Source organism: Podarcis vaucheri (assembly GCF_965113315.1).
Source record: "Podarcis vaucheri genome assembly, chromosome: 12".
NCBI classification, from domain to species: Eukaryota; Metazoa; Chordata; class Lepidosauria; order Squamata; family Lacertidae; genus Podarcis; species Podarcis vaucheri.
The window spans coordinates 15498294-15525614 of NC_138750.1; the positions used below are offsets into that span (position 1 = coordinate 15498294).

A 27321-nucleotide genomic window follows, 5' to 3' on the forward strand; every position below is an offset into this window, starting at 1 on the left:
TCCCCAGCCATTGTTAAGACTACAACTCCCATCATCCCTAGCGAGCAGGACCAACGCTGAGGGATGATGGAAGTTGTAGTCCGACAGCAGCTGAGGCGCTGTAGCCACCGTGAGGGAGTAAACACGAGCGAACTGACCGGTCACGAGCGTCCCCCAAAAAACAACCGCTCACTTTTAAAAGAGATTATTCCGGGCATCCGCAACGCGCGTGCGCGTAAGCCCAGCCGCTCGGCGGGAAAGGGGCGAGGACGCCTGCGCCTGCGCGGTCAGGAAGCAGGTGTGGAGGGGGCGCGAAGGAGCGAGGGCGTCATCAGACAGCGCCGGAGAAGTGGGTAAGCAGGGAGTGGGCGCCCTTTCGCTGATGGCGACGGCCGGGCGCGCGGCGTTCGGAGGGCGGAGCATACGCGTGAGGGTGTCCTCGCCATGGCGTCGGTGGTGCTGAGCGAGGCGGAGAAAGTGTACGTCATGCACGGCGTCCAGGTAACTGAGGCGGGGCTGGAGGCCTGTCTGGGGCCGGTTACTTTATTATTATTATTATTTATTTCATTTATAGCCCACCTGTTTTCTCCATGGGACTCAAGGGGGATGGTTCTTCCCCCTCCTCATTCAATCCCCACAAACACCCTGTGAGGCTGGGCTGCCTTGTATAATACAGGATTGTCCTAGTTGCTTAATAATAATAATAATTTTATTTATTGCATTTATAGCCCACCTGTTTTCTCCATGGGACTCAAGGGGGGTGGTTCTTCCCCTCCTCATTCCATTCCTCACAACGACGCTGTGAGGCTGGGCTGCCACCTGCCCTGTACAGGATTGTCCCAGTTACTAATTAATTATTATTATTATTATTATTATTATTATTATTATTAATTATTTTATGTATTGCATTTATAGCCCACCTGTTTCTCCATGGGGCTCAAGGGGGGTGGTTCAATCCCCACAACGACCTGTGAGGCTGGGCTGCCACCTGCCCTGTATAATTCAGGATTGTCCAGTGTTTCAATGAAAATTCTCTGTCCTGATTAATACGGGGTGCAGTTTGTCCTGTTATTTCAGATCTTCTCTCTCTCTCTCTCTCTCTCTCTCTCTCGCCTCTCCAAATACACATGTCTCCAAGGATGTGTGAAAGATTATGTATTTAAGCTCTGGGTAGCAAAGCACAGACAGACTTACAAATCCATGTATTTGTTTGTGACAAATTCCAGAGGGGCCATCCTGTTAGGCTGCAATGGATTGTATTGGATGGCTTTGAAGTCGCTTCAGCACCAGCTGAAAAAATAATTCGACCACCTCATCCCGTCCTGTATTTTGCCAGAACAAAGATGGGAACCCTACTACTGTCAGCTACGTTAGACTGAGGTTCAGTCACTGGCTCCAGGTCACCCAGTAAGCTTCCTGGCTGAATGGGGATTTGAACCATGGTCCTAGTCTGACACCTCCCATCATCATAGCCAGTGATCAGGGATGATGGGAGGTGTAGTCCAACAACATCTGGAGGGCAGCAGGCTGTGCACCTCTGCTCTAACCACTGCACCACACTGCCTTTTGCTCCAGGAGGCTTTGTTTGGTCAGAATCAAGTATACACTTCCAAAGTTAATGCTAAATACATTGCTTTTGGTAAATGAGTGCCATGGCCCTGAGAGGACTGTGAAAATCTCAGGCTTCTTAGACCTTTGGTACTATCAGAAACCAAAGTTGCGCATTGGTTGCCAGATGTGGATTTTTCTTCCAGCCAAGGTGGAAAATTGAAAAAAAGACTATTATTATTATTATTATTATTATTAATTTCATTTCATTTCTATACCGCCCTATACACAAAGGTCTCAGAGCGGTTCACATAACCTGAACCTGAGTCTGTAACCTGAAGTGTCTGTAACCTGAAGCGTCTGTAACCCGAGGTACCACTGTACAGTGGTGCCTCGCAAGACGAAAAGAATCCGTCCTGTGATTCTCTTCGTCTAGCGGTTTTTTCGTCTTGCAAAGCAAGCCCATTGACAGATTAGCGGATTAGCGCTTTTAGCGGCTTATCATCTTATCGGATCAGCTGATAAGCGGCTTAGCGTCTTAGAAAAAAGGGGGGAAGGAAAAAAACCCGCAGGAACTCGCAAGACATTGTCGTCTTGTGAAGCAAGCCCATGGGAGATTCGTTTTGCGAAGCACCTCCAAAACGGAAAACTCTTTCGTCTAGCGAGTTTTCCGTCTTGCGAGGCATTCGTCTTGCGGGGCACCACTGTATAGGATATAGATCAAATCAGGCAAAGGCCTGATTAAAAAGGAACGTTTTTGCCTGGTGCCTAAAGGTGTATAGTGAAGGCGCCAGGCAAACTTCCCTGGGTAGTGGCATATTTATGTATGGTACTACTGCAGCCTGTGTTTTGTTAGCCCAAAAATGGAAAACGAGTGAGGTCCCAAGAAGAATGGCAACTTAAACTGATGGAATACGCGCAGCTTGCAGATTTAATTTATAGAATAAGAGAACAACAAGAATGTACATTCAAAGAAGTTTGGAAAATGTTTATTGAATATATGGGTGAAAATTGTGTTTATTTAAAAACGCTGGTAGCATTAAGATAAATTCAACAGTGTAAATAAGTTTCGATGCCTGTAACAGTGGATTACTGAATGGTTTAGTTCATGTAAAACATGCAGGGATATATGGTGTGCAAAATGAACCATGGAAAGAGAAGAAGGGAAGTCATTGATTTAAGGTTTTTTAACATATTTTGAAATGTACATTAGAAAATTTAATAAAAATTAGAGAGAGAGAGATGGCATTCACTTATAATCACAAGCTCGTGAATAATATGCATTTGTCTGCTTCGCTCAGTAACATTTATTTGTGTGATCAATTAATGGCATTAGGTAACACATTGTGATAAATGACTGTTTCAGGAGGATCTTCGGGTGGATGGCCGTGGTTGTGAAGATTACAGATGTATGGAAGTGGAAACAGATGTAGTATCTAATACAAGTGGGTCTGCCAGAGTAAAACTTGTAAGTATGCCTTGCGGGGACTTCTATACATTGCTAATGATATTGTGTGTTTTTCATTGAAGCTCACTCTGCACAGTGCTAAAACATGGTTTGGGTCTGCCCTGCCCTAGCAGTCTGGTGGCACCTGAAAAAGTAACACATTTATAGTGGCATACGTTTTTGTGGCACAGGAAATGTATTGTTCATTTACAGTGCAGGAGAGAGATCTGTCACATTAACATGTAGAACACAAATAGAAAGGAGAGCCAGATGCAAGACTAATAATTCTGTTATTGTGGCCCATTACTCCCCAGTTCGTACTGAGTTGGCAAAATTGTGTTCTTAAACACCCAGTAGTATTTAAGGAATAGAAGGATGGCATACAGTATGGAAAATGAAAGGTTAGTATGAATGAGAAAAGGACGTTGGCTTAGGGCAGGCTTCCTCAACCTCGGCCCTCCAGATGTTTTTGGCCTACAACTCCCATGATCCCTAGCTAGCAGGACCAGTGATCAGGGATGCTGGGAATTGTAGTCTCAAAAATATCTGGAGGGCCAAGGTTGAGGAGGCCTGGCTTAGGGGTTGTTTGCTCTTGGAGGAAACGAGGAAAGAGTTGGCTGAATGCCCAGCATAGAAGGAAGCTAAGGGGGTGGCAAGCTCAGTGAGAGGAAGACCCAGAATGTCTTGGAACCAAGCAACAGGAAACCTAAAAGCAAGGGTGAGTGGAGGAAGACAAAATAAGCATTGGTGTGAGAAGCAAGGATCAAAATGGAGGGAGTGGAGGAGACAGATTTGCAGGAAAGGGGACTGAAGAAGTAAATTGTCAGAAAAGCGACTGGATTATTATATTGAACAACCAGTACTTTTTTACAGGGTATTCAAGGATATGCAGTACCTGCACCACTTTTTGTTGTTAAAAAGTGTGGCACTTACTATAACAATTTCATGATGAGTGCCAGCACCTGTTTTTCTAGAAAAAAAGCACTGTGAACAACAAATATTCACAATCTTAATCTCACAGTCTATCAGACTCAGTACTGTTTATTAGCAGTGTGTGTCTACAGTAGTCCGCATCAGATTGTGATATTAAGTTGGTTGGCCCTTTCGGTGCTTTGAAGGTGCTTCAAAGGTTTGCCATTGTGTTTTCAAGGCGTTTTTTTTTTAAGGAGAAATACTGGATAGTACTGGCCGACACAGAAAGTAAAGGGAGGTGTGCTGGTAAGATCATAAGACTTGGAAAACATCTGTAGCAGAGTGCTGTTATTTCAACAGGGGCACACAGACATCCTGGTTGGAGTCAAGGCAGAAATGGGAGCACCGAAGCTGGATAGACCAAATGAAGGATACTTGGAATTCTTTGTTGATTGGTTAGTGCAAAATGGGCCACGGGGGGGGGGGGTCTTCTATAATACCAGCAACCTTAATGTGATGCTAGTTGCAGGACTATATGCTCTGTGTTTGCTTTCCCCCCCAAGGATTTCAGAATCCCAGATAACGAATCATTAATTTGGCTGCCTTTTTGCCTTTTCCTTCCCCATCTTTTGCATTTGGCAGTTCATTTCTTTACTTACTTCTGCTCATGGCCAGTGTCCCACCCTTTCCTAAAATGGACACACAGAACCTTCTAGTCCTCACCAGATCTCTGTAGGCTATTCCTTTCTGCAAATCCCTTTCGCCTGCTGCTGCTGCTGATGGTGGTGGTACCTCATTAGTTTCCTTCACCATGATGACCTTGCCTTCTTCGCCAGAGTAGTGAACACTGCATTCAGTTCTCTGCTGCAATTTGCATTTCTCAAGGTGACATTGGTAGTTAGCAAGATACTGCCCAGAGATGTACATGCAGTCAAAAAAATTTAAATAAGCCCTGGGCAGAGGAGCCAATGAGATTCAGAGAGCATTTCTTCTGAAGACATGCCAGATGCTATAGACCAAGACTGAAAGGAGGCATGTTTTTTCTTTCTTTCTTTTTGCTATGCCAGATCTAGGCTGGCACAGTAGATGACTCCCATCTCAGGTCCCTTTCTGGAAGCTGGACCAGTGAATCAATGGTTGGCCAAACCCTTGCCCCATCCCAATAACACCACTTTGCAAAGCTAATAATAATAATTGTTATTATTCAGGTATACTGGGCCAAGGCCGTTTAGGGCTTGAAAGGTCAGCACCAACACTTTGAATTGTGCTCGGAAAAGTACTGGAAGCCGATGTAGGTCTTTCAGGTCCAGTGTTATATGGTCTGGCAACCACTCCCAGTCAGCAGTCTAGCTGCCGCATTCTGGATTAGTTGTACTTTCCAGGTCACTTTCAAAGGTAGCCCCACGTAGAGCTCATTGCAATAGTCCAAGCGGGAGATAACTAGAGCATGCACCACTCTGGCGAGACAGTCTGCAGACTGGTAGGGTCTCAGCCTGCATATCAGATGGAGCTGGTAGACAGCTGCCCTGGACGCAGAATTGACCTGCACCTCCATGGACAGCTGTGAGTCCAAAATGACTCCCAGGCTGTGCACCTGATCCTTCAGGGGCACAGTTATCCCATTCAGGATCAGGGAGTCCCCCACACTCACCCACCCATCCCCCCAAAACAATACTTCTGTCTTGTCAAGATTCAACCTAAGTCTGTTAGCCGCCATCCATCCTCCAACCGCCTCCAGGCACTCACACAGGACCTTCACTGACTATTGCCAGCAAGAGCACTATGAGCTATAATAGGAACATATGTGGTTTTAGATCTGCACATATAGCTACTGGTGTACTGTTAGGGCTGCCATACATCTGGGATTCCTTGCCATACATCTGGGATTTGTCTATCGGAAATAGCATCTGGGTGGAATTTCCAAAATCGATTAAAATGTCCGTATTTCCTTTAAATTGCTCAAAAACTTCATTTTATTTATTTTTTACTGTGCATGCTAAAAGCAACTGTAGAGCCTTCTCTGCCACAATTAGAAATGGTGGGGTTTCAATCTCTGGCACATTATTGGCCTGCCGCTAGGTGGTGCTAACTGAGCGTTTTTGAACACCTGGAGCATTTTGACAATTCCTCCTCTCCATTTTAAAGGGTTGTCAAATCATTAACTCGTTTTGAATTGCTGTCCTGGTCCCTCCTGCACTTTCTGAGATAATGTAAGATAAAATTGAGGAGCAGAGTCTTCCACTAGAATTTTTAATGTGTAAGTTGATACGCATTGTTGAGATGAGAAACGAGGTTGGCACTCTTGCTTGTGGTTGCATGTCTCTGTGCCAGGGGACTGGGCAACCAGTTATGAAGAGCATGGCAAACACATACAAGGTTGATACTAACTTGATTTAGGTCTAATTAATATAATTTTCCTAAATCTTGGGGTACAGGGTGGGATGAAATCGTTTTCTGGATTTCTTAAACCTTCACACATAAAACCTTGACCAGGCACTCATATATAAGATAGACGCACATGCCCAATTTCTAATAGCTGGCTGACAGTGAGAATCCCTACCATTGGCAGAACCGCTGGCAGTGATGGCCAAACTTGGCCTTCCAGCTGTTTGGGGACTACAATTCCCAACATCCCTGACCACTGGTCCTGTTAGCTAGGGATGATGGGAGTTGTGGTCCCAAAACAGCTGGAGGGCCAGGTTTGGCCATCACTGCGCTACAGTATCCTGGAATGTTCATAGTTACTCCAACTGCTCGTGATGTGGTTATTGATAAAGAATATGGATAAAGTGCAGCTTGTGTGGTGAAAGTGAAAGGGCAGCGTGAATGGTGGAACAGCTCCGCTTTCAATGAACTAGGTGGGGCTAGCCTCCCGCTCACACACTCAAACAAAACTCACTTCAGTCCACCAGAGGCAACCAACCATGCCAATGAAAGCTAATGAATGAATGGAACCTACACATGTGACGCGGACACACAAACCTTGCACATGCACTTTGTAAAAGAATGGAAGTGTACTATTCCCCTTCTCCTCACCCGTCTTCTCCCCCAGCTTTATACTGTCTATAGTCGTGGTCCCCAACATGGGGCACATGCCCCACAGAGGGGCAATTTGATTTTTAAGGGGGGCAATTCGAGAATGAGTCATTAACAGTTACTTTAGGCTTCCTCCACGTGAATAGGAGTTCACTTTTTGAATAATAAGAATTATATGTCACCGGGGGGGGGTGCAATCAGGATTTTAGAGTTTTTAGAGTCAAAAAAAAGTTGGGACCCACTGGTCTATAGCAGTGTTTCCCAAACTTTTTTGGGCAACGGCACACCTGTTTAATGAAAAAAATCTCGCGGCACACCACCGCGGCACAGCCCCGTGACGTCAGCGCGCAGCGTCACACCAGGAGGGACGCACGAAAGTGAAAGTTTTTTCCCTCCCCCTTGCCGGGGAACCTCCAAGCTTTGGGGGTGGGAGGAGGCAGCAGAGTGAGGGACTGAGGGACGGCGGCAACTGAGGCGGCGGCGGCTGTTGTGGTGGTGGCGGCGATAGCGGGCGGAGGAGGGGGCGGCGGCGGGGCTTGAGGAGCCGTCGCCGGGAGTTGCTGCTGCTGTTGTTGCTGCTGCTGCCCGGACATGCCGGCCTCCTCCTCCTCCGCTGTCTCGCGCTCCTCCCTTTTGCACGCGCTGCCCCGCCGCTCGGCACCACCACCGCGGAGCCGCCCCCGGCTCGACGCGGATCCTCGCCGCCGCCGCCTCTCACCGCCCGACTCGCCCGCCTCCCTCCCACGGCACACCAGCCAATGTCTCACGGCACAGTAGTGTGCCGCGGAACACCGGTTGGGAAACACTGGTCTATAGCATTAGTGTCTCACGTTGAATAAAATTGACAATCTTTAATAAAACTTATTTTAAAAAACTAAATGGGGCTAATAGGCTAGTCTAACCTATTTGTACCTGCCACTTGGCAATGACGGCTGTTGAGGGAGATGCTTGACTACAGTCGTACCTTGGTTCTCAAACGGAATCCATTCAGGAAGTCTGACTTCTGAAAACGTTAGAAAACCAAGGCACAGCTTCTGATTGGTTGCAGGAGCGTCCTGCACTCATTCGGAAGCCGTGCCATACGTTTGGCTTCCCAAAAAAAGTTTGCAAACCGGAACACTCACTTCTGAGTTTGCGGCGTTCAGGAGCCAAAACGTTTGAGTCACAAGGCTCTCGAAAACTAAGATACGACTGTGTCTGGCTTTTAATCATTGTGATTTGGAGAGGAAGGCTGATCCATCCTGCTCTCTTGCACCAAGCCTCTGCATCCTGCTTTTATGCATATACAGAGCAGGATTCTGCCTATAAAGTTTTTTGTTTTTTAAAAAACAAATTCTATTGTGGGTTTGGGGGGCCAAATGTAAGTCTATAATGGGGACGATATGGACAGAAGCAGCAACAGACACAGAGTAGCGTATTACTTAGCTTTCTAATTGGAATGTTATCCTGCAATAAAGTTCTAAAACGCCGAAGTTCAAAGAGGCAACCTCAAGGTGTTGCTATGAGAACTGTGAATCTTCCCTTTAATTAAACATAACTTCAAACTCGCCCTCAGTGCGCTAGAGATGACTGTGTGATTTGATATTCATATAAACTGGCTATTAAAACTTTGCCACAATTTAAAAATCAAGTGTGCTTGGAGGCTAACTTGCATAGTGCAGGTAAATTAGATAATTGTCGGACTTGTTTTTTATATAAGCTGCTTCTCCCTAGGAAACCTTTAAGAATCCTTTGTAAGTATACTATTAAGAAATGTTCCATTTCTGACTAATTGCTTGTGGCCTGACTCAAAAAGAATCAATGTGAGATAAATGCTTTGCGAAGATCCTGCCTATTTTCTGTATTATGAAAAATAGTACCTGTACCTGCCATTCAGCTATATATGCCAGCATTTATCAAACTTAGGTCACCAGCTATTGTTAGACCAGTGGCCAGAGATGATGGGAGCTGTAGTCTGACAACAGCTGGAGACCCAAGTTTGAGAAACACACGTGCTATAGGAAAGCGGACAAGATAAATGCCTAAGGACCCGCTTTAATGGGAGCACTGAGAGTTATATGCTGCCCTCCCAACAGTAGGGGCACTGTTGCTTACTATCAAAGCAGGACAGTGGTGAAGCAGGGGCTACACACATCGCTTCTCGGCCTTTTGGCTAAGATCCAGTGTAGGGGCTGCACAGCAAACAGGATCAGTGGATTGGATCCACCAGTGTGCCCACATAGTCCCAGCTTGCTTCTGCCCTGCCCCACATTGTCCTAGCGGTAGCGGTGATGCTGCTGTTAGGAGGTTGCCTCCATATCCCTCCCACACCAGCTTCTCCTGCCCTTAAAGGTTTGCTATGATTGGGGCTTCCACATCGTAGTGATGTATGGAAGTGAGAGCTGGACCATAAAGAAGGCTGATCACCAAAGAATTGATGCTTTTGAATTATGGTGCTGGAGGAGACTCTTGAGAGTCCCATGGACTGCAAGAAGATCAAACCTATCTATTCTGAAGGAAATCAGCCCCGAGTGCTCACTGGAAGGGCAGCTTGAGGACGGCTGCACAAAGCCTTCACCCCGCTGCCCTGCGGAGGCTACAAAGGCTGTCCCCAAGCCAGAACAGCGAGACGAAGCACTGCGGAGTGCTCCGTCTTGCTGTTCTAGCTTGGGGATGGCTGTGCAAAGCCTCCACAGGGCAGCGGGGTGAAGGCTTTGTGCATCCGTCCGCAAGCTGTCCTTCCAGTGAGCACTCGGGGCTTTGCGCAGCCATCCCAGAGGGTGTGCCTTCAGCAGGATGACTATCCCTGAAGCCTTTGGAGCACAGCGGGACCTCGCGCTGCGCTCCAAAGGCTTTGGGTTCCTTTTGCTGAAGTCGGGAGAACAAGACTCTCCCGGCTTCAGCGAAAGGAACCCGAAGCCTTTGGGAGTGCAGCGCAAGGTCCCGCTGTGCTCCAAAGGCTTCAGGGATCTTTGAGGCTGGCGGTGGGCGAAAGCAGCGCTTCCCCCCACCGCCAGCCCCACAAGCTTGGGGGGTAGCGGCAAGGCTGTGCGCAGCCTTTGCGCTGCTCCCCGACCTGGTCTTTGGGGCTGGCAGTGGAGGGAAGCAGCGCTTCCCCCCGCCAGCCCCAAAGAGCAGGTCGAAAGGAACCTGAAGCCTCCGGAGCCCAGCGGGAACTCCTGCCGTACTCCAGAGGCTTCGGGTTGCCTTCACTGAAGCCTGGAGAGCGAGAGGGGTCGGTGCGCACTGACCCCGCTCACTCTCCAGGCTTCCAAGGTAGCCGCCTGAAGCCTTCAGAGTGCAGCGGGTACTCCTGTTGCACTCCCGAGGCTTTGGGTGAATGCACCTTGAACGCACCTTGTTTTAGAGGGGGAGAACAAGAAAAAAAAAATTCCCCTGTTCTCCCCCTCCTATGGCCCAGTGCGTCCTATAGAGCGAAAAATACGATAAAACTTTTACTAATACCCTTAATGAAGACTGCTATGATTGTTTCCCCAGAGGCACTCAAACCCTCCTTCATAGAGGGTTGCTGCAGTGCCTCTCCTGCTGCAATGGCTTGTGACTCTCTTGTTTTGTTTTGTTTTTGGTTAAATTTGTATACTGCCCTTCATCTAAAGATTTCAGGGTGGTTTGTGGCATAAAAACACAAAATACATAACAAAAACAAGAACGAAACAATAGCCCAATAACTCTTCCCGACTTAGACTCAAATTGATGCCAAGCACTGGTTAGGGGCTGTTGACTTGTCTCCCTACAGAGAGGAGGAAAAGGAGCTGGTCTTTGCAACCACTTCTACCTGTTGTGGACCTGAGAGCTTCTAAATCCAGGTAGGAGATGGGAGGAAATAGGATGGGCAGCATTGAAAGCTGTAGGCTTCTAGTATGCTGCACAGTGTCTTCTGCTGGAATAGCTTCTAATTAGGCTGATTTTTGCCTTGCATATTTGAAATCATGTGTGCATTTTTTAAAAGATTAGAGCCCATCACGACTGATGCTTGTTGAAGGCAATGAGACTTTTTCAGTAGAGAAATACCCAGGACAGGAAGGCCAATTAAAAATATGCCAGTCTTCCTGTCAGGTTATCTGTTCTCTCCCCCTGTCATGTTTAACAGGCTATATTGTTAGCCATGCAACTTTCTTTTCTTATTCTTAACCTGAAGAAAGCAATTGTTCTTAATTTCCATCAAACCACAGTAGTGAAACTGTAACAAAGAACTGGAGCTGAGATACCAAACTATATTGTTGCCTGTTTCAGGTAATCTATAGCTCTCTCTGTTCCCTTTATTATTTTGGTTTATTAAGTCTTATTCCTAAGGAAAGGGCAGGATTTAATGTCCTATGCTGAGCCGTAGATCCCTGAAAGGGGAAAACTGCTTTGATTTTTTATTTCTTCCTTTCAGCTCAGCTAATGCCACTCCCGAATTTGAGGGCCGCGGCGGAGAGGAGCTGGGCACTGAAATAGCAAATACCCTCTACAGAATTTTTAACAACGAGAGCAGCATTGACTTGAAGTTGCTTTGCATTGCTCCCCGAGAGCACTGCTGGGTGCTTTACGTCGATGTTCTGGTAAGTAAAACAAACTTCAGCTTAATCGAAACTAGATATTCAGAGATTTCCTCGTGCCGTTGACGGGTTGAATTCTGATGAGATTGTTTCTGTCTCAAAGTCAGGGCAGATAGTTTAAACGCCATCATAACCCTGAACCTCAATGTCAGCCTTTGCTCATTCAGGACTGTATCTTGATTTTAATAGTCAAGATAAGAACAAGCCTATCTGCCACAATCAGATTATCACTAGTAGGTTCTAGGATTGATATAACTGAATGGGCTATTCATGTAAAACACACTTCTTCTTTTAACATTTCAGTTACTGGAGTGTGGTGGAAACTTGTTTGATGCCATCTCTGTCGCAGTGAAGGCAGCACTGTTTAATACCAGGTAAGGCACACGTAATTTTCTAAAAGAAACTTGCGGAGGAAAATGGAAAGGTCTCTGTTGCAGCCAAAACAATGTGTTCTGGCGCCATAACAAGTTAACAAATTTATTATGGTATAAGCTTTTGCGGACTAGGGTCCACTTCATCAGACACGTCAAGTGTAATCCTCAATCGTATTTATATATGCATATTGTGTGTGTGTTTGTGTAATCTGTGAGGTTGTTGTTGTTTAGTCGTTTAGTTGTGTCCGGCTCTTCGTGACCCCATGGACCAGAGCACGCCAGGCACTCCTGTCTTCCACTGACTCCCGCAGTTTGGTCAAACTCATGCTGGTAGCTTCAAGAACACTGTCCAACCATCTCGTCCTCTGTCGTCCCCTTCTCCTTGTGCCCTCAGTTTTTCCCAACATCAGGGTCTTTTCCCGGGAGTCTTCTTTTCTCATGAGGTGGCCAAAGTATTGGAGCCTCAGCTTCAGGATCTGTCCTTCCAGTGAGCACTCAGGGCTGATTTCCCTAAGAATGGATAGGTTTGATCTTCTTGCAGTCCATGGGACTCTCAAGAGTCTCCTCCAGCACCATAATTCAAAAGCATCAATTCTTCAGCGATCAGCCTTCTTTATGGTCCAGCTCTCACTTCCATACATCACTACTGGGAAAACCATAGCTTTAACTATACGGACCTTTGTTGGCAAGGTGATGTCTCTGCTTTTTAATCGGTGAGATTAGAAGGACATAAAGTGCAAAAACTACAGACAGTGGCAAATAGAGACAATCACAAATGCTGTTTCATTGTCACTGCTGCTGTTACAGGTCACTTTGCTTATTTTTCATCCGTCCAGTTCTAATGAAATCTCACTGTATGTGATTTTTTGCATGCCACTCATCTCTGAATTCACTACTTGCAGCAAACCACCCCCGCTTCTTCGAAGTGGACTCTCGTCCAAGAAAGCTTATGCCATAATTAAATGTGTTAATCTTTAAGACAGGCATAGGCAAACTCCGGACCTCCAGATGTTTTGGAACTACAATTCCCATCATCCCTAGCTAGCAGGACCAGGGATGATGGGAATTGTAGTCTCAAAACATCTGGAGGGCTGGAGTTTGCCTATGCCTGCTTTAGGATGTCACAAGCCATTTGGTGTACCTGCTGAAAATGGGTATAGACACTCCTGTCCGCTGAGGCTACCTGGGACTCAATGGACTAAGATGGTTGCACAAGCACCTCAAACCTACACACCTGCTCCTTCAACAAGAGTGCAGCCTCATTAAGGACAGGTAGTTTTCCTAACTCCTGGATGCATCAGTCTCCCACGCATAGCACTTCCGTCTTGTTTGGATTGTCTCTAGTTTGTTTTTAACTCGCCCTTTACAACCTCCCAACGCTAGTTTTTTTGTCTGTTTCTTTGTTTTTTGAAAATAATTTTTATTTGATTTTAAAATAAAAATTTACAACAAAATCAGTTACAAAGCCATATAAAGAGATTGCTCTGACTCTCGAGACTTCCCCCCATCCCCTCCATGGGTCGTAATTTCACCGCTTGCAACTGCACACCCACATTTTTGTCCATCTAGTTTATCCGTAGTCTTTGTTACCTTACAAGTGAGATTAAAATCCTGCCAATGTTTCCATTTGCTTACAATGGTCTCTTAAATAAATTATAAATTTCCCCCCAAAGTTCTTGTCCTCTTGGTTCCTGAGCTTTCCAGTTAGTTTTGCCATTTCAGCATACTCCATCAACTTGGTTTGCCATTCTTCCCTGGTCAGGACTGTTTCTTCTTTCCACCTCTGGGCTAATAACATCCGTGATTCCGTTGTCGCATACATAAATAGTCTTTTCCGAGCCTTTGGAATCTAGGTACCTATAATTCCTAATAGAAAAGCATCTGGTTTTTTAAACAAACAATATTTTGAACATGTTTTTTCATTTCATTATATATCATCTCCCAAAAGGTTTTTGGGACGCAGATGGCGCTGTGGGTTAAACCACAGAGCCTAGGACTTGCCGATCAGAAGGTCGGCAGTTTGAATCCCCACGCCGGGGTGAGCTCCCGTTGTTCGGTCCCTGCTCCTGCCAATCTAGCAGTTCAAAAGCGCATCAAAGTTCAAGTAGATAAATAGGTACCGCTCCGGCGGGAAGGTAAACGGCTTTTCCGTGTACTGCTCTGGTTCGCCAGAAGCGGCTTAGTCATGCTGGCCACATGACCCAGAAACTGTACGCCAGCTCCCTCGGCCAATAAAGCGAGATGAGCGCCGCAACCCCAGAGTCGGTCACGACTGGACCTAATGGTCACTCAGGGGTCCCTTTACCTTTTAAAAGGTTTATTACCTTGCACAACCACCATATACTCCCAGTGCTAGTTCAGGACTTGGTACCAGTGGAACCGAGAGACAGAACTGTGCGTCTTTGCCACTTCATGTCCCAGAGACAGCTCTCAGCAGCTTTGTATAGATGTTGAATAACATTCATGACCAAGTTGAACCCTGCAAGAGAGCTCCCACGGGGCTGAGCAAAAGTCACCCAATTTGAAACAGTCCCGAGCCAATATTGTGGTGGTAGCTTCAGGGTAGATATCCCCCAACGCCGCAACAGAGACCCTGTTCCCATCCCACACCTTTCATAGAATCATAGAGTTGGAAGAGACCACAAGGCCCATCGAGTCCAACCCCCTGCCAAGCAGGAAACACCATCAGAGCACTCCTGACATATGGTTGTCAAGCCTCTGCTTAAAGACCTCCAAAGCAGGAGACTCCACCACAATCCTTGGCAGCAAATTCCACTGTCGAACAGCTCTTACTGCCAGGAAGTTCTTCCTAATGTTTAGGTGGAATCTTCTTTCTTGTAGTTTGGATCCATTGCTCCGTGTCCGCTTCTCTGGAGCAGCAGAAAACAACCTTTCTCCCTCCTCTATGTGACATCCTTTTATATATTTGAACATGGCTATCATATCGCCCCTTAACCTCCTCTTCTCCAGGCTAAACATGCCCAGCTCCCTTAGCCGTTCCTCATAAGGCATCGTTTCCAGGCCTTTGACCATTTTGGTTGCCCTCCTCTGGACACGTTCCAGTTTGTCAGTGTCCTTCTTGAATTGTGGTGCCCAGAACTGGACACAGTACTCCAGGTGAGGTCTGACCAGAGCAGAATACAGTGGCACTATTACTTCCCTTGATCTAGATGCTATACTCCTATTGATGCAGCCCAGAATTGCATTGGCTTTTTTAGCTGCCGCGTCACACTGTTGGCTCATGTCAAGTTTGTGGTCAACCAAGACTCCTAGATCCTTTTCACATGTACTGCTCTCGAGCCGGGTGTCCCCCATCTTGTATTTGGGCCTCTCATTTTTTTTGCCCAAGTGCAATACTTTACATTTCTCCCTGTTAAAATTCATCTTGTTTGTTTTGGCCCAGTTCTCTAATCTGTCAAGGTCGTTTTGAAGTGTGATCCTGTCCTCTGGGGTGTTAGCCTTTGCACCCCTTCCTGTTGGTCAGCTGGATAGGATACAACAGGTTCAACTTAGATACAAAATGTACTCTTGGTTGCGCAGACACATGGCTGTGGTAGATCCAGACAAGCAGGAAACATGCCTATCACCAGAATTAATCTCTAGTCATTTCAGGTACATTTGACTGAATAAATTTGAAAGGGCTGGGAGGGATGGCAGGGGCTGGAGTAGGGCTGGGCGATAGCTGGTTTTCACCATCACACCAGCGAAACAGTGTGATATATTGATATAACATGATGTCTTAAATAAGGATGGAGAGGTGAACACTAGGGCTGGGTATTAGCTGGTTTTCAACATCGTGATATACCAATACATCACGATGTCTGAAATAAGGATGGAGCTATGTAGAGGCATTGGCTGGCATCATGGTTTTTTCTGCATCCTGATTTTTTGCCGGCGCCTGCTCTTGAGATTCGCTGTCCCCTGCAGGAGGCAGGGGAGAATGGAACCAGCAGAGATAACAGGGGCTGCAGGACTCAAGCATTGGCTGGCTTCACGGTTTTTCCCATATTGTGATTTGTGCATCACACACACACACACACACACACACACCATGATTCATGATACGTTGCCAGGTCAAAAAATTATGAAACCAGTATCAATATATGGACTTCAAACTGGTTTTTGATGATATATCAATATATAAATAATTGCCCAGCCCAAGGAAGGGGGTAGGGGGAATTCTCCAGTGTTCCTCACGGCTTAGGACCCTCGTACCTACGGGACCGCCTCTCCCGGTATGCCCCACCGAGAACCTCAAGGTCCATAAATAGCAACACCCTAGAGATCCTGGGCCCTAAGGAAGTTAGATTAGCCTCAGCCAGAGCCAGGGCCTTTTCAGCACTGGCTCCGGCCTGGTGGAACGCTCTGCCTCATGAGACCAGAGCCCTGCAGGATTTGATTTCTTTCTGCAGGGCCTGTAAGACAGAGTTGTTCCACCTGGCCTTTGGCTTGGAGCCAATTTGATTCCCTCCCCCTCTTTCTTTTTTCCTTTCTCCTCCTGTGATGAGGCTGCATTTTAATATTTTAATGTTTCAATATTTTAATGTTGTATTTTAATCTTGTTTTTAAGTTGTATTCATTCAACTTGTTTTTATTACTGCTTGTTAGCCGCCCTGAGCCCGGCCTTGGCTGGGGACGGGGTATAAATAAAAATTATTATTATTATCATCATCATCATCATCATCATCCTTCTTTAGTGTTTGTTTGTTTGTTTGTCTGTCTGTCTGTCTGTCTGTCTGTCTGTCTGATTGATTGACTTATATACTTCGTCATAAGATCTCAGAGCTGCTGTAACTCCATCAGGCTTCCTAACTTTGCCAAACAGCCTAGTTGAAAACATCTTGCCTTGTTTTTTGTTTCTCATTATATTATATAAAACCTACATAACACTTTGGCACAGCTGCTTTGAAAAGCAGTCCAAAAGGCTTCTCGGCTGTTTATTTTAAATGACCTCAGCTTTAGAATGGAATGAGCCGTATTATGCTGGGAATGTGCCTTTTCTTTTTTACAGATGGGAAGCTGCTCTAAATCATTTAGATACGGCTTCCATTTTTTAAAAGTTCAGATAAGGAAAAGAACACACACACCCTGCGATTTTGTGGAAAAAACTCCCTATTTGGACAATGAATTGGGTCTCTTCCTATTTTTATTGTTTAAACTGCTTACTGACCAACGACAACAAAGATAATTGCCATTTCTGCACTAGCTACAATCACAATATATCCTTTTAAAACGATAAATATGGTGTGGCTTTCCCCCTCATGTTGCCAGGTTAAAAAGCTGTACCTCATAGAAAGATGCGCCATCACTGAGCTATATTTCTTCTGCAAACTAATGTTTTCTTAATTGTTTTGGTGTTGGGTGAGATGCTCTTCTGGAGTATGAAAGCTAATAGGATCTATCTTTGGAAACTAATCTCAGCATATGAATAGGAATTGGAATGATTCCCCGTGGCAATATGTGCAGAAATGACATCTTAATTTGACATCACCTTCTGCTTTCTTTAGAATACCCAAAGTACGCGTTTTGGAGGATGAAGGTGGACGGGAAATTGAACTTTCTGATGATCCTTTTGACTGTATTCGACTTAATGTAGATAATGTACCTTGTATTGTCACACTAAGCAAAGTAAGTCACTGACAATTCTGAGCTTATCTCCTATGGGCTTGTTTTGAGAGAAAAGTTCTAATACAGAAGGCGGACTTGCCATTTTTATTGTGGACACTGCCATGGAAACCATCAGATTATTTCACTATTTCTTTCTAGGTTCTTGAGTTTCCAGTATGGGAGAGATTAGGTATTTTGTTTGTGTGTATGTGTGGTGGTATTATTATTATTATTACTATTATTATTATTATTATACTTTCTCTGCTTAGAAATGGAACTCTGTCCATTAACACCTTTAACAACGTGGTTGACTATTCTATAGCAGTGATTTGAGAAGCCATTTTGACACGTATGGAAAAAGGGTTTGCGGTTTGAAAACGTTAGGTTTACAGAAAACAGTCGCTTTCGGGGGCTTCTCTTCATCTTGGCTTGGTCTTTTGGTGAATTAATTGTATGAGAATTCTGGATTAAAATGCTGCGGTTCTAGAATTCCTTCCCCGTGTTATTTCTCAGTATTGTTCTAACTTTCCTCCCTCAGATTTGCACAAAACCAGAAAGTTGCACAAGCAAACCACATATAAAATTTGTAAACCAGATATATTGGGCAGCGATCTGAAAAGGCAGTGCTAGGCAATTGTTTTTTTCAGGGGTTACTCAAAGCTATGCAATACTGGCACTTCTTTTTGTTGTTGTTAAAAAGTGTTTCACTTACTTAACAACTTCATAGTGAGTACCGGCACCTATTTTTCTAGAAAAAAAAGCACTGGTGCAAATACATTTTCAGTTGCTTTCATTTCTTTTCCAGGATTTTAGTAAGGTTGTGTGAAGAACTTAGCCTTTTATATTTTCCTTTTACCCCTTGGATTTGCACACACACACAAAAAACCAAACACACAAGCGAATTTGCAATCACCTGCCTGTGTTTTCGCACACTTCTCGGGTGGGGATTTTTTTCAAAAACCCACAAAGGTGCATGTGCAGCCCTTTGCACACTTTGTACTTAATTGGTGTAATAGAATCAACAGATTATAAGGAAGGAATAAACACAAAAGGGAGTGCCTAGAGATATGAACAGGAAAGGCTAGAGTTGCTCTGCGTATACAAATTCAATTACGTGAGGGTGTAGATTACTCTGGTCTAATTTGAATGAGGGGGATGGGGAATGGATTAACAGCTAAATAATGCTGACAAGCCCTATGTTTACTTGGAAGTAAGTCCCACTTTGTTCACCTGCCTTACTCGCAGAGAACTGTACAGTGGTACCTTGGGTTACAGGCGCTTCAGGTTACAAGAAGGCCCCATTAGCTAAAGTGGTTAAGAACAGTTTCAGGTTAGGAACGGACCTCCAGAACGAATTAAGTTCTTAACCCGAGGTACCACTGTATAGTCAAACTTCGGTTGTCGAACGTAATCCGTTCCAGAAGACTGTTCGACAACCGAGGGTCAAAGGGTGTCGGCAAAGTAAATGGAGAGAAAAGTGAGGGGGGACTCCCTGGAAGCTATTCGGCTTCTGAAAAATGTTCAAAAACCGGAGCATTTACAGTGGTGCCTCGCAAGACGAAATTAATCCGTTCCGCGAGTCTCTTCGTCTTGCGGTTTTTTCGTCTTGCGAAGCACGGCTATTAGCGGCTTAGCGGCTATTAATGGCTTAGCGGCTATTAACGGCTTAGCGGCTTTAAGAAAAAGGAAACAAACTCGCAATAACTCACAAGACGTTTCGTCTTGGGAAGCAAGCCCATAGGGAAATTCATCTTGCAGAACGACTCAAAAAACGGAAAACTCTTTCGTCTAGCGAGTTTTTCGTCTTGCGAGGCATTCGTCTTGCGGGGCACCACTGTACTTACGTGTTTTTGGTGTTCGGAAGCTGAAACGTTCCAAAACGGAGCCATTCAGAAACCGAGGTCTGACTATAGGATTGCAGCTTACGTTTTTTTGCCGTTGCTTTTCCAGATTGGCTATAGGCATGTAGTGGACGCTACTCTTCAGGAGGAAGCGTGTTCTCTGGCTAGCCTCCTCATTTCTGTGACCAGTCGAGGTGTCCTAACCTGTATGAAGAAAGTGGGAAGGGGGAGTCTTGATCCAGAAAGCATATTTGAGATGATGGAGGTAAGATGTGGTCAGGTTGTTGTAAATCAAGCCGTAGTGGGATTTTTTAGCACCTTAATAAGTACAGTGGTGCCTTGGTTCTCAAACTTAATCCCTTCTGGAAGTCTGTTCCAAAACCAAAGCGTTCCAAAACCAAGGCACACTTTCCCATAGAAAGTAATGCAAAATGGATTAATCCGTTCCAGATTTTTAAAAACAACAGCGATTTAACATGAATTTTACTATCTAACGAGACCATTGATCCATAAAATGAAAGCAATAAACAATGTACTGCAGTCACGCAATCAATCAATCAATCAGTAACTGAACTGGGTTCCACACAGTCACAAAAACAAAACAAAAAAGCCACAAAAATGCAAAATTAATAGCAAAAACAGACAGACTTCAGCGTAACACTCAAAATGGAAGTGTGGCACTCAAAATGGAAGTGTAACACTTAGAAAGGAGCATATTCAACTTCTGGAAAAAGTTCACAAACCGGAACACTTATTTCCGGGTTTGCAGCGTTCAAGTTCCAAGTTGTTCAAGTACCAAGGCGTTTGAGAAACAAGGTACCACTGTGCAGCATCAACCTATTTTGGTTTTAAAAATCTAACTTCTCCAAATATCTCAAAAGAAAGCTGAAAGACAGTTTATATCAGTCAAAAGCATTTAGTTATTACAGTTAACAAACAAGGTTTCCTGTTTTAAAAATGGTGTTTATATAGATATTTTTATATATTGTGTTGCATACTCATCTGAAATGGTGATCAGAGTCTTTTCATAGGAAATGGAATGAATATTTTTGCCGGGGCACGCAAGATGTAAAGGAAAATGCTGGAGAACATGTTTTTTAACAGTTTCATAACTCCTCCTTAGCATTCTTAAATGCACTAACATATCGACACTAAGTCATGAATTCTATTATGTTTGCCAGCCTTGAGGCAGACAATAATTCCCTACAGCCCACAAAATGACAGGTACAAGATAGCTTTGGCAAAGTCAATTGAATTACAATCCAGGTTGGGTGTATTTATAGTACCCATTGTTTGTCTATAGTTTTCAAATCTATATCATACTTATTGTAGTCATGTCTTTGTTCCATTACTTTTATGTCTATGGCTTACACTCCCTCCCTCTTAAGATATTCAAGAGATTCAAAAGGTTAAATTCTTTTATTTCCATTCCAAGACATACAGCATTGACAAAGTTGTTGTGCTTTGTTTTTCCTCCATGACCTCTAGCAGTATTTTCTGCATCTTCCCTATAATCTTTGCAGGTATCAAGAAAGCTAAAATGCTGTTAGAGAGTACATTTTTTTGCTTCCAGTGGGAGGCTAGGGTATTTCATGCTAACCCTTCTGATTTAGTACCGTTGTCGAGATCTGCAGAGATAATGTTAGCACCAGAGCATCTTCTGGTCTGAAAGGCTAGACACTAAGGTCTAGGGGGAATGTGCAAGTCTATAACTCAAAACTCCACTGGGTTGTTAGCAAGTAGAACTTTTCATCAGCTAGACAGAGATCTCCAATTTTTTGGGGGGGGGTCTGGGGACATATTTGGAAATCTGAGAAGTCCTGGGCACCACAAAATATCCACTTCACAGTAGAAAAAACTTGTGATGCTCAGATCCACCAAACCCCAAATCTCTACACCCGCCAACACCAAAACAAATAGAAAGTAGAGAAAAAGCAGAGAGGTAGGTATTAACTTTTAAAGAAAAACGTTTCCACAAAAGAAGGAAGCTTCTATGCGGATCCTCTTTTTTACAGGTAAATTCTCCTGCCACTCATTGGTTTTTGTCTTTTCATTTGCATTTCAGACTGGAAAGAGGGTGGGCAAGTTGTTGCACACCTCTTTGCAATCTGCCTTGGATAAAGAAGAAAGTCTTGGACCAACACGGAAAAAAGTTGGATTCCTGGGATGAGCCTCATTGTTACATTGAACATCTGTCAAGGACTGGGTTGGTTGGTTGGTTGGTTGGTTGGTTAGTTAGTTGTTCAGATTTTATTTTATTTTTACAAAGTTGGATATATATTTGTTGAATAAAGGTGGTTTCCTCTCACACACTTGTCATTTCAGCTCTTTTCTCACTGGGCGTTGGTGGCAAAATTAAAAGATTTGATCAACACTAGGGCTGAGTGATATGTTGCTATATCGTCCAAAACCAGTTTGAAGTCCACATTGCGATACCGGTTTCATAATTTTTGACCTGGCAATATATCGTGAATCGTGTGTGTGTGTGTGTGTGTGTGTGTGTGTGTGTGTGTTTGGTATGCAAAAATCACAATGTGGGGGGAAATGTGAAGCTAGCCAGTGCTTCTCTCACTTCCTGCAGCCCCTGTTAACTCTGCCAGCTCAACTCTCCTCTGCCTCATGCAAGGGGCAGCAAATCACAAAAGCAGGCACTAGAAAAATCAGGATGCAGGAAAAACCATGAAGCCAGCCAGTGTCTCTGCATAGCTCCATCCTTATTTCGGATATTGTGATATATTGGCATATTGCAATGATTATCTGGTGCTGGAAACCAGATATTGCCTAGCCCTAATCTACGCCTTGATAGAAATGTAAAAGCAAGCAATGGATTGTAAAATGGTTGCATAGCTGTCAACCTTCCCTTTTTTTTGCGGGAAATTCCCTTATTCCAGCGCTGCTTCCCGCTGCTTCCCGCTGCTATCCTGGATTGTTAGATATCCCGTAAACTGTCCCCAGAATAGGTGAGGCTGCTGATCCCTTATTTTTGAGGGTGCTGATCCCTTATTTTCTGAAAGTTGACCGCTATGTGGTTGTATTCACTTACCCTAGGGGCGAGAGGAAACTTTCCAGGGGTTGCTTTCTTTATTCACAGGGCCAAATGCTGGCAGTGGGAAGGACCAGAAACAAAAGGGGGCAAAGCAATTAATGCTTCTTTACGCGTTAACAACAACAACAACAACAATTTATTATTTATACCCCGCCCATCTGGCTTGGATTCCCCAGCCACTCTGGGGGTCTTCCAACAGAATATTAAAATACAATAATCTGTTAAACATTAAAAGCTTCCCTAAACAGGGCTGCCTTCAGATGTCTTCTAAAAGTCTGGTAGTTGTTTTTCTCTTTGACATCTGGTGGGAGGGCGTTCCACAGGGAGGGTGCCACTACCGAGAAGGCCCTCTGCCTGGTTCCCTGTAACTTGGCTTCTCGCAGCGAGGGAACAGCCAGAAGGCCCTCGGCGCTGGACTTCAATGTCTGGGCAGAATGATGGGGGTGGAGGTAGATGTCCTTTGCTATATTCCACCTAGGGAAGCAAGCAGCAATGTCAGAGTTCAAGGGCCCATTCTAGCCTGGCCAAAACACCTAGCATCTCTGCCTTGCCCCATACATCTTGGTTGGGGTGGGGAACCTTTTCAGCAGTGCTTCCCAAGCTCTTGACAACCAGGCTAAGCCTTTGATCTCAGCCCCATCTTTACCAGTTGTTTGAGTATACAAGTCACGAATAAGAAAACTTTGGTCTGTGGATGTCTATCCTAGTTTAATCCCACCGTATCTTTCTTGAAACGGAATCGAAAGCCTCTTTCAAGTCAATAAACATTGTAAACAGTTCCCCTCTGCCTAGATTAATACATTTCTCTGCCGATTGAACTGACACAATACAATGATCCAGTGTGGATTTGTGAAACGGCAAAAGTCAGTTTGCTCCTGTCCCAAAAGAACTGATAAATGACAAAGGACTGATGATGGGAGAGGGGACTCGCAGGCCCAGGAAAAGACATCAGAATGATTTTTGCTCCGGTTTAAAGAACTGCACTCAAAGCTAAATGGCTCAGAGGTGAACTGTCTGTTCTGCACTGCCAGGAGAGGTGTGCCCACTTTGTTGGCAAGTTGCATTGCTTGGCACAGAAATACATGAAGACGTTGCTCCAGACAGGCAACAGCCTGCACACCCAACCGGAATTCCTGTCTGATTCTTGAACAGGCTTTTGCCATGGCAGCTGTTGCCATTGCGGCTGGTGGAAATTTCCATGTGTTGCTGCACACTTATCGCCACGTTTTCATTGTCATGTGTCCAGTGGAGCAATAAAAGGAAACATCTGTGGAGCAAAGAGTGTTTGTCCCAGAAACATTAAATTGCTTTTGCTCTAAAAGCCTCGTGGAATAAACCAAGGATTTCAGCAGCTCCTCGGAGCTTAAGAGAGTATAAGAAATAGCCTATCTGGTGGTTGTGAAATATTTTTGTGTCAGCTGTAGAAGCATTCTTCCCAAAACAGTGGGAGATGAAATGCAGATCAACACCACACACAAAAAAAACTTGTTTAAGAGCAGCAGTTGGTTGTTTATTCTTTCAAAATCTTTGCTCTTGTTCATTTTTGCACAATTTTCAAGGTAGCTAGTTAGTGTGTCCCAAATCACATATTCCAAGCTCTTTCAGTTCATTTTCTCCCCATTAGGAGGGTAACATGAACCAATCCTTAGAATTTTCCTCCTGTGGGGCCATCATAACTCCCAGGTGGAATATCAAGACTGGTTTACACAAACAGCAGTGCCACCAGATCCATGCATATTCATGGGAGGCAGGAGACAAGTTGTACCTAATTAAATATAACTCAGTTAGCATTTCAGGTCACCAAGAGATTAATATTCAGATTTGGGCAATCTTTTATAACCAGGTAAGTGCTTGCTTCTGGTTCACATGTTACTTCCTACGGATAAATGCAGGTAAGCAGAAGTTTAAAGCTGTCAGTTTGATATCATCCTTGTATATATAAACCAGCTATTGAGTATGGATAGAATCTCCATTTTAAGAGATAAGATTTAAACTTAATAATGCAGCCCTTAAGAATTGCAATTCCTAATCAACCAAAGTTATCGTGTTTATTTGTTGCAGATATGGAATTTGGCTGTGTCCAAAATGGGAATTGAAAAGACTTGTCTCATAACTTGCTTCTATTTCCTTTCTGCGGCTTCTTTTCCTTTCTTCCAACAGTTATTCTTTAGTGCCCATCTACTGAACCACTTTGCAATACCTGCTTGTTTCCTAGAACTGCAATAGAACCTCGGTTTTTGAACGCAATCCGTTCTGGAAGACCATTCAACTTACGAAACGTTCAAAAACTGAGGATCAATGGCTGCTCAGCAAAATCCACTGAAAAAGTAGAGAAACATGCCTCGGAAGCTGTGCAATTACTTCCAGGTTTTTGGCGTTCGGCTTCTGAGACACTTGAAAACCGAGGTTCCACTGTCTTCCCAGAATTGTTAGTGATGTCACTGTTTGTTTTTCCTTCCAACTGGGTGTTCTATCTGTCTTGTTCCATGACCTGAAATATCCAGCCATTCATCATCTCTCCATTCCATTTTCCACATGGAGATCTGTGTCCATTCACTGTAGTGTTAGGGACAATTCTGTGCTTTTTTACCTGCTGGCTGCATCTGCAGAGCTTCCTGGGATACTGAAGTGTGAGGCGCTCCAACTCGGGACCTGCTAAAAAGAATGCCACTAAATACGAGAAATAAGTAAAATAACCAAGCAAGTATTAGAAATCACCCCAGAATTGACCTTACTAAACATCTTCCAAGACAATAATGCCCACTTGCACCACAAAGAACTCATAACCCACCTACTTTCAGCAGCCAGAAGCATCATAGCCAGACACTGGAGAGACGTGTCAGGAGTAAGCATGGACCAATGGTACCAAATAGTATGGGAAACAGCCCTACTAGAAAAATTAACCAATAAACTGAAACTGATATGGGGACAAATAGAAGAAGACACCTTCACCCCGGTATGGCTCCCCTTTATCGCATACACAGCCCAACAAGACAATGACAATAATCCACCAACAGCATACAAATCAATATGGCTAACCTGATCCAAAACACCCACCCACCCACCACACTCACACACGAAAACAAAGATCACCATAGCCAATCACAAACAAACAACCACAGCCTAGGCCAACCCCAACCTCTCTCACCACCAAAGGAACACAAGCGAACAGCAAAGAACCTGCACAAGCAACGCTGACACCAAACCCTACATACATTAAGTAAAATAGAAACATCGCCACCCAACCCCACCTCCCCCCCACACCTCTTTTCCCCTTTTCTTCCTAATGTCTCAACAACTGAAACTGATTTGAAAAAATGTTACATGGGAAAAATACAAGAGAGAGACATTGCACACTTGTAAATCAAGAAAATCTTTAATAATAACATTAATGCCACTAAGTGGCCATTGGATTGCATTGGTTCCTATAAATTGCTGTAGGGATACATTGGCCATCAAAAAGCATTGTGACAAATGTAACTGGTTGCTTATAGAATTGTAGAGCTGGGAGGGACCCAACAGTCATCTAGTCCAGTTCCCAGGGATGCAGGAATCTCAACTACAGCATCCATGACAGATGACCATCCAACCTCTGCTTAAAAACCTCCAAGGAAGGAGAGTCTGTAACCTCCCATGAAAGACCGTTGCACTGTCGAACAACTCTTTAGGGGCTGCCTTTAGGGGCCATCTCTAAATTGCCCAACAGCAAAATCTTGCTCCAAGTAGGTTCAGTTCCTAGGTGAGGGCTTTGATTACTAGCACGATGGCAGTGTTCCCCTGCCTTTAACTACTCTGTGACAGGTAGAGTTGTGTGCCTCAAAATGATGCCCACCAGTTTATCTCCATGCTGTTACACCTTTTTCAAAGGGTGGCGCTGTGGTCTAAACCACTGAGCCTCTTGGGTTTGCTGATCAGAAGGTTGGCGGTTCGAATCCTTCAACGGGGTGAGCTCCCATTGCCCTGTCCCAGCTCTTGACAACCTAGCAGTTTGAAAGCATGCCAGTGCAAATAGATAACTAGGTACCACTGTGGTGGGAAGGTAAACGGCATTTTCCGTGCGCTCTGGTTTCCGCCTTGGTGTTCTGTTGTACCAGAAGCAGTTTAGTCATGCTGGCCACATGATCTGGAAAGCTGTCTGTGGACCAACACTGGCTCCCTCGGCCTGAAAGTGAGATGAGCACCGCAACCCCATAGTCGCCTTTGACTAGACTTAATCGTCCAGGGGTTCTTTACCTTTTTTCACCTTACACCTTTTGAATTTCCAATTCAACCATTAGTAGGCTTTCCAGCTTACAAGGAAAAAAACGTGGCTCAGCTTCCTGTTGTGCCTTTACCAACAGATTACAGAAGTCAGCAGGAGAAACACTGCACCACGTGAAGCTGAACACTGCTAATGTGTCTCTGAATTTCCGTATAGCCCGGGTGATATTAAAAGCACCTAAGAATGTAAGAAGGGACACGGGTGGCGCTGTGGGTTAAACCACAGAGCCTAGGACTTGCCGATCAGAAGGTCGGCGGTTCAAATCCCCACGACGGGGTGAGCTCCCGTTGCTCGGTCCCTGCTCCTGCCAACCTAGCAGTTCGAAAGCACATCAAAGTGCAAGTAGATAAATAGGTACCACTCCGGTGGGAAGGTAAACGGCATTTCCGTGCGCTGCTCTGGTTCACCAGAAGTGGCTTAGTCATGCTGGCCACATCACCTGGAAGCTGTACGCCAGCTCCCTCGGCCAATAAAGAGAGATGAGCGCCGCAACCCGAGAGTTGGCGATGACTGGACCTAATGGTCAGGGGTCCCTTTATCTTTTAAGAATGTAAGAAGAGTTTGCGAGATTGGGCCAATGGCCAATCTAGTGCAGCATCTTTGTTCTCACAGTGGCCAAAAAGATGCCTTTGGGAACCAAGACCTGAGCCCTCTCTCCTAATATCTAGAAACATTACTGCATGGAGGCATGACTAGTAGCCACTGATAGCTTTGCCCTCCACGAATTTG

At 44.8% G+C, this 27321-nt stretch overlaps 1 protein-coding gene and 1 long non-coding RNA gene across 2 annotated transcripts; one reads left to right on the plus strand and one right to left on the minus strand.

The window, feature by feature from the left end:
* The first annotated feature begins 321 nt into the window (after positions 1 to 321).
* On the plus strand, positions 322 to 21593 carry EXOSC7 (exosome component 7). Its single transcript, XM_082193136.1, has 8 exons — positions 322 to 480; positions 2894 to 2995; positions 4247 to 4341; positions 11301 to 11466; positions 11767 to 11837; positions 17345 to 17465; positions 19395 to 19550; positions 21351 to 21593. The coding sequence occupies exons 1-8, from the start codon at positions 424 to 426 to the stop codon at positions 21453 to 21455; spliced, it is 873 nt and encodes a 290-aa protein (XP_082049262.1). The 5' UTR covers positions 322 to 423; the 3' UTR covers positions 21456 to 21593.
* LOC309515393 lies at positions 4447 to 7129 on the minus strand. The gene is made up of 2 exons (XR_014212454.1): positions 5668 to 7129; positions 4447 to 4544 (listed from the first exon to the last, which is right to left on the minus strand). It is a non-coding gene; the product is annotated as an uncharacterized lncRNA (long non-coding RNA).
* Positions 21594 to 27321: the final 5728 nt, after the last annotated feature.

Coding starts and splice junctions, on each gene's coding strand:
- EXOSC7 (XM_082193136.1), top strand. CDS start 424: ATGGCGTCGGTGGTGCTGAGCGAGGCGGAGAAAGTGTACGTCATGCAC. Junction 11,838..17,344: donor GCAGCACTGTTTAATACCAG/GTAAGGCACACG, acceptor TGCTTTCTTTAG/AATACCCAAAGTACGCGTTT. Junction 17,466..19,394: donor GTATTGTCACACTAAGCAAA/GTAAGTCACTGA, acceptor TTGCTTTTCCAG/ATTGGCTATAGGCATGTAGT.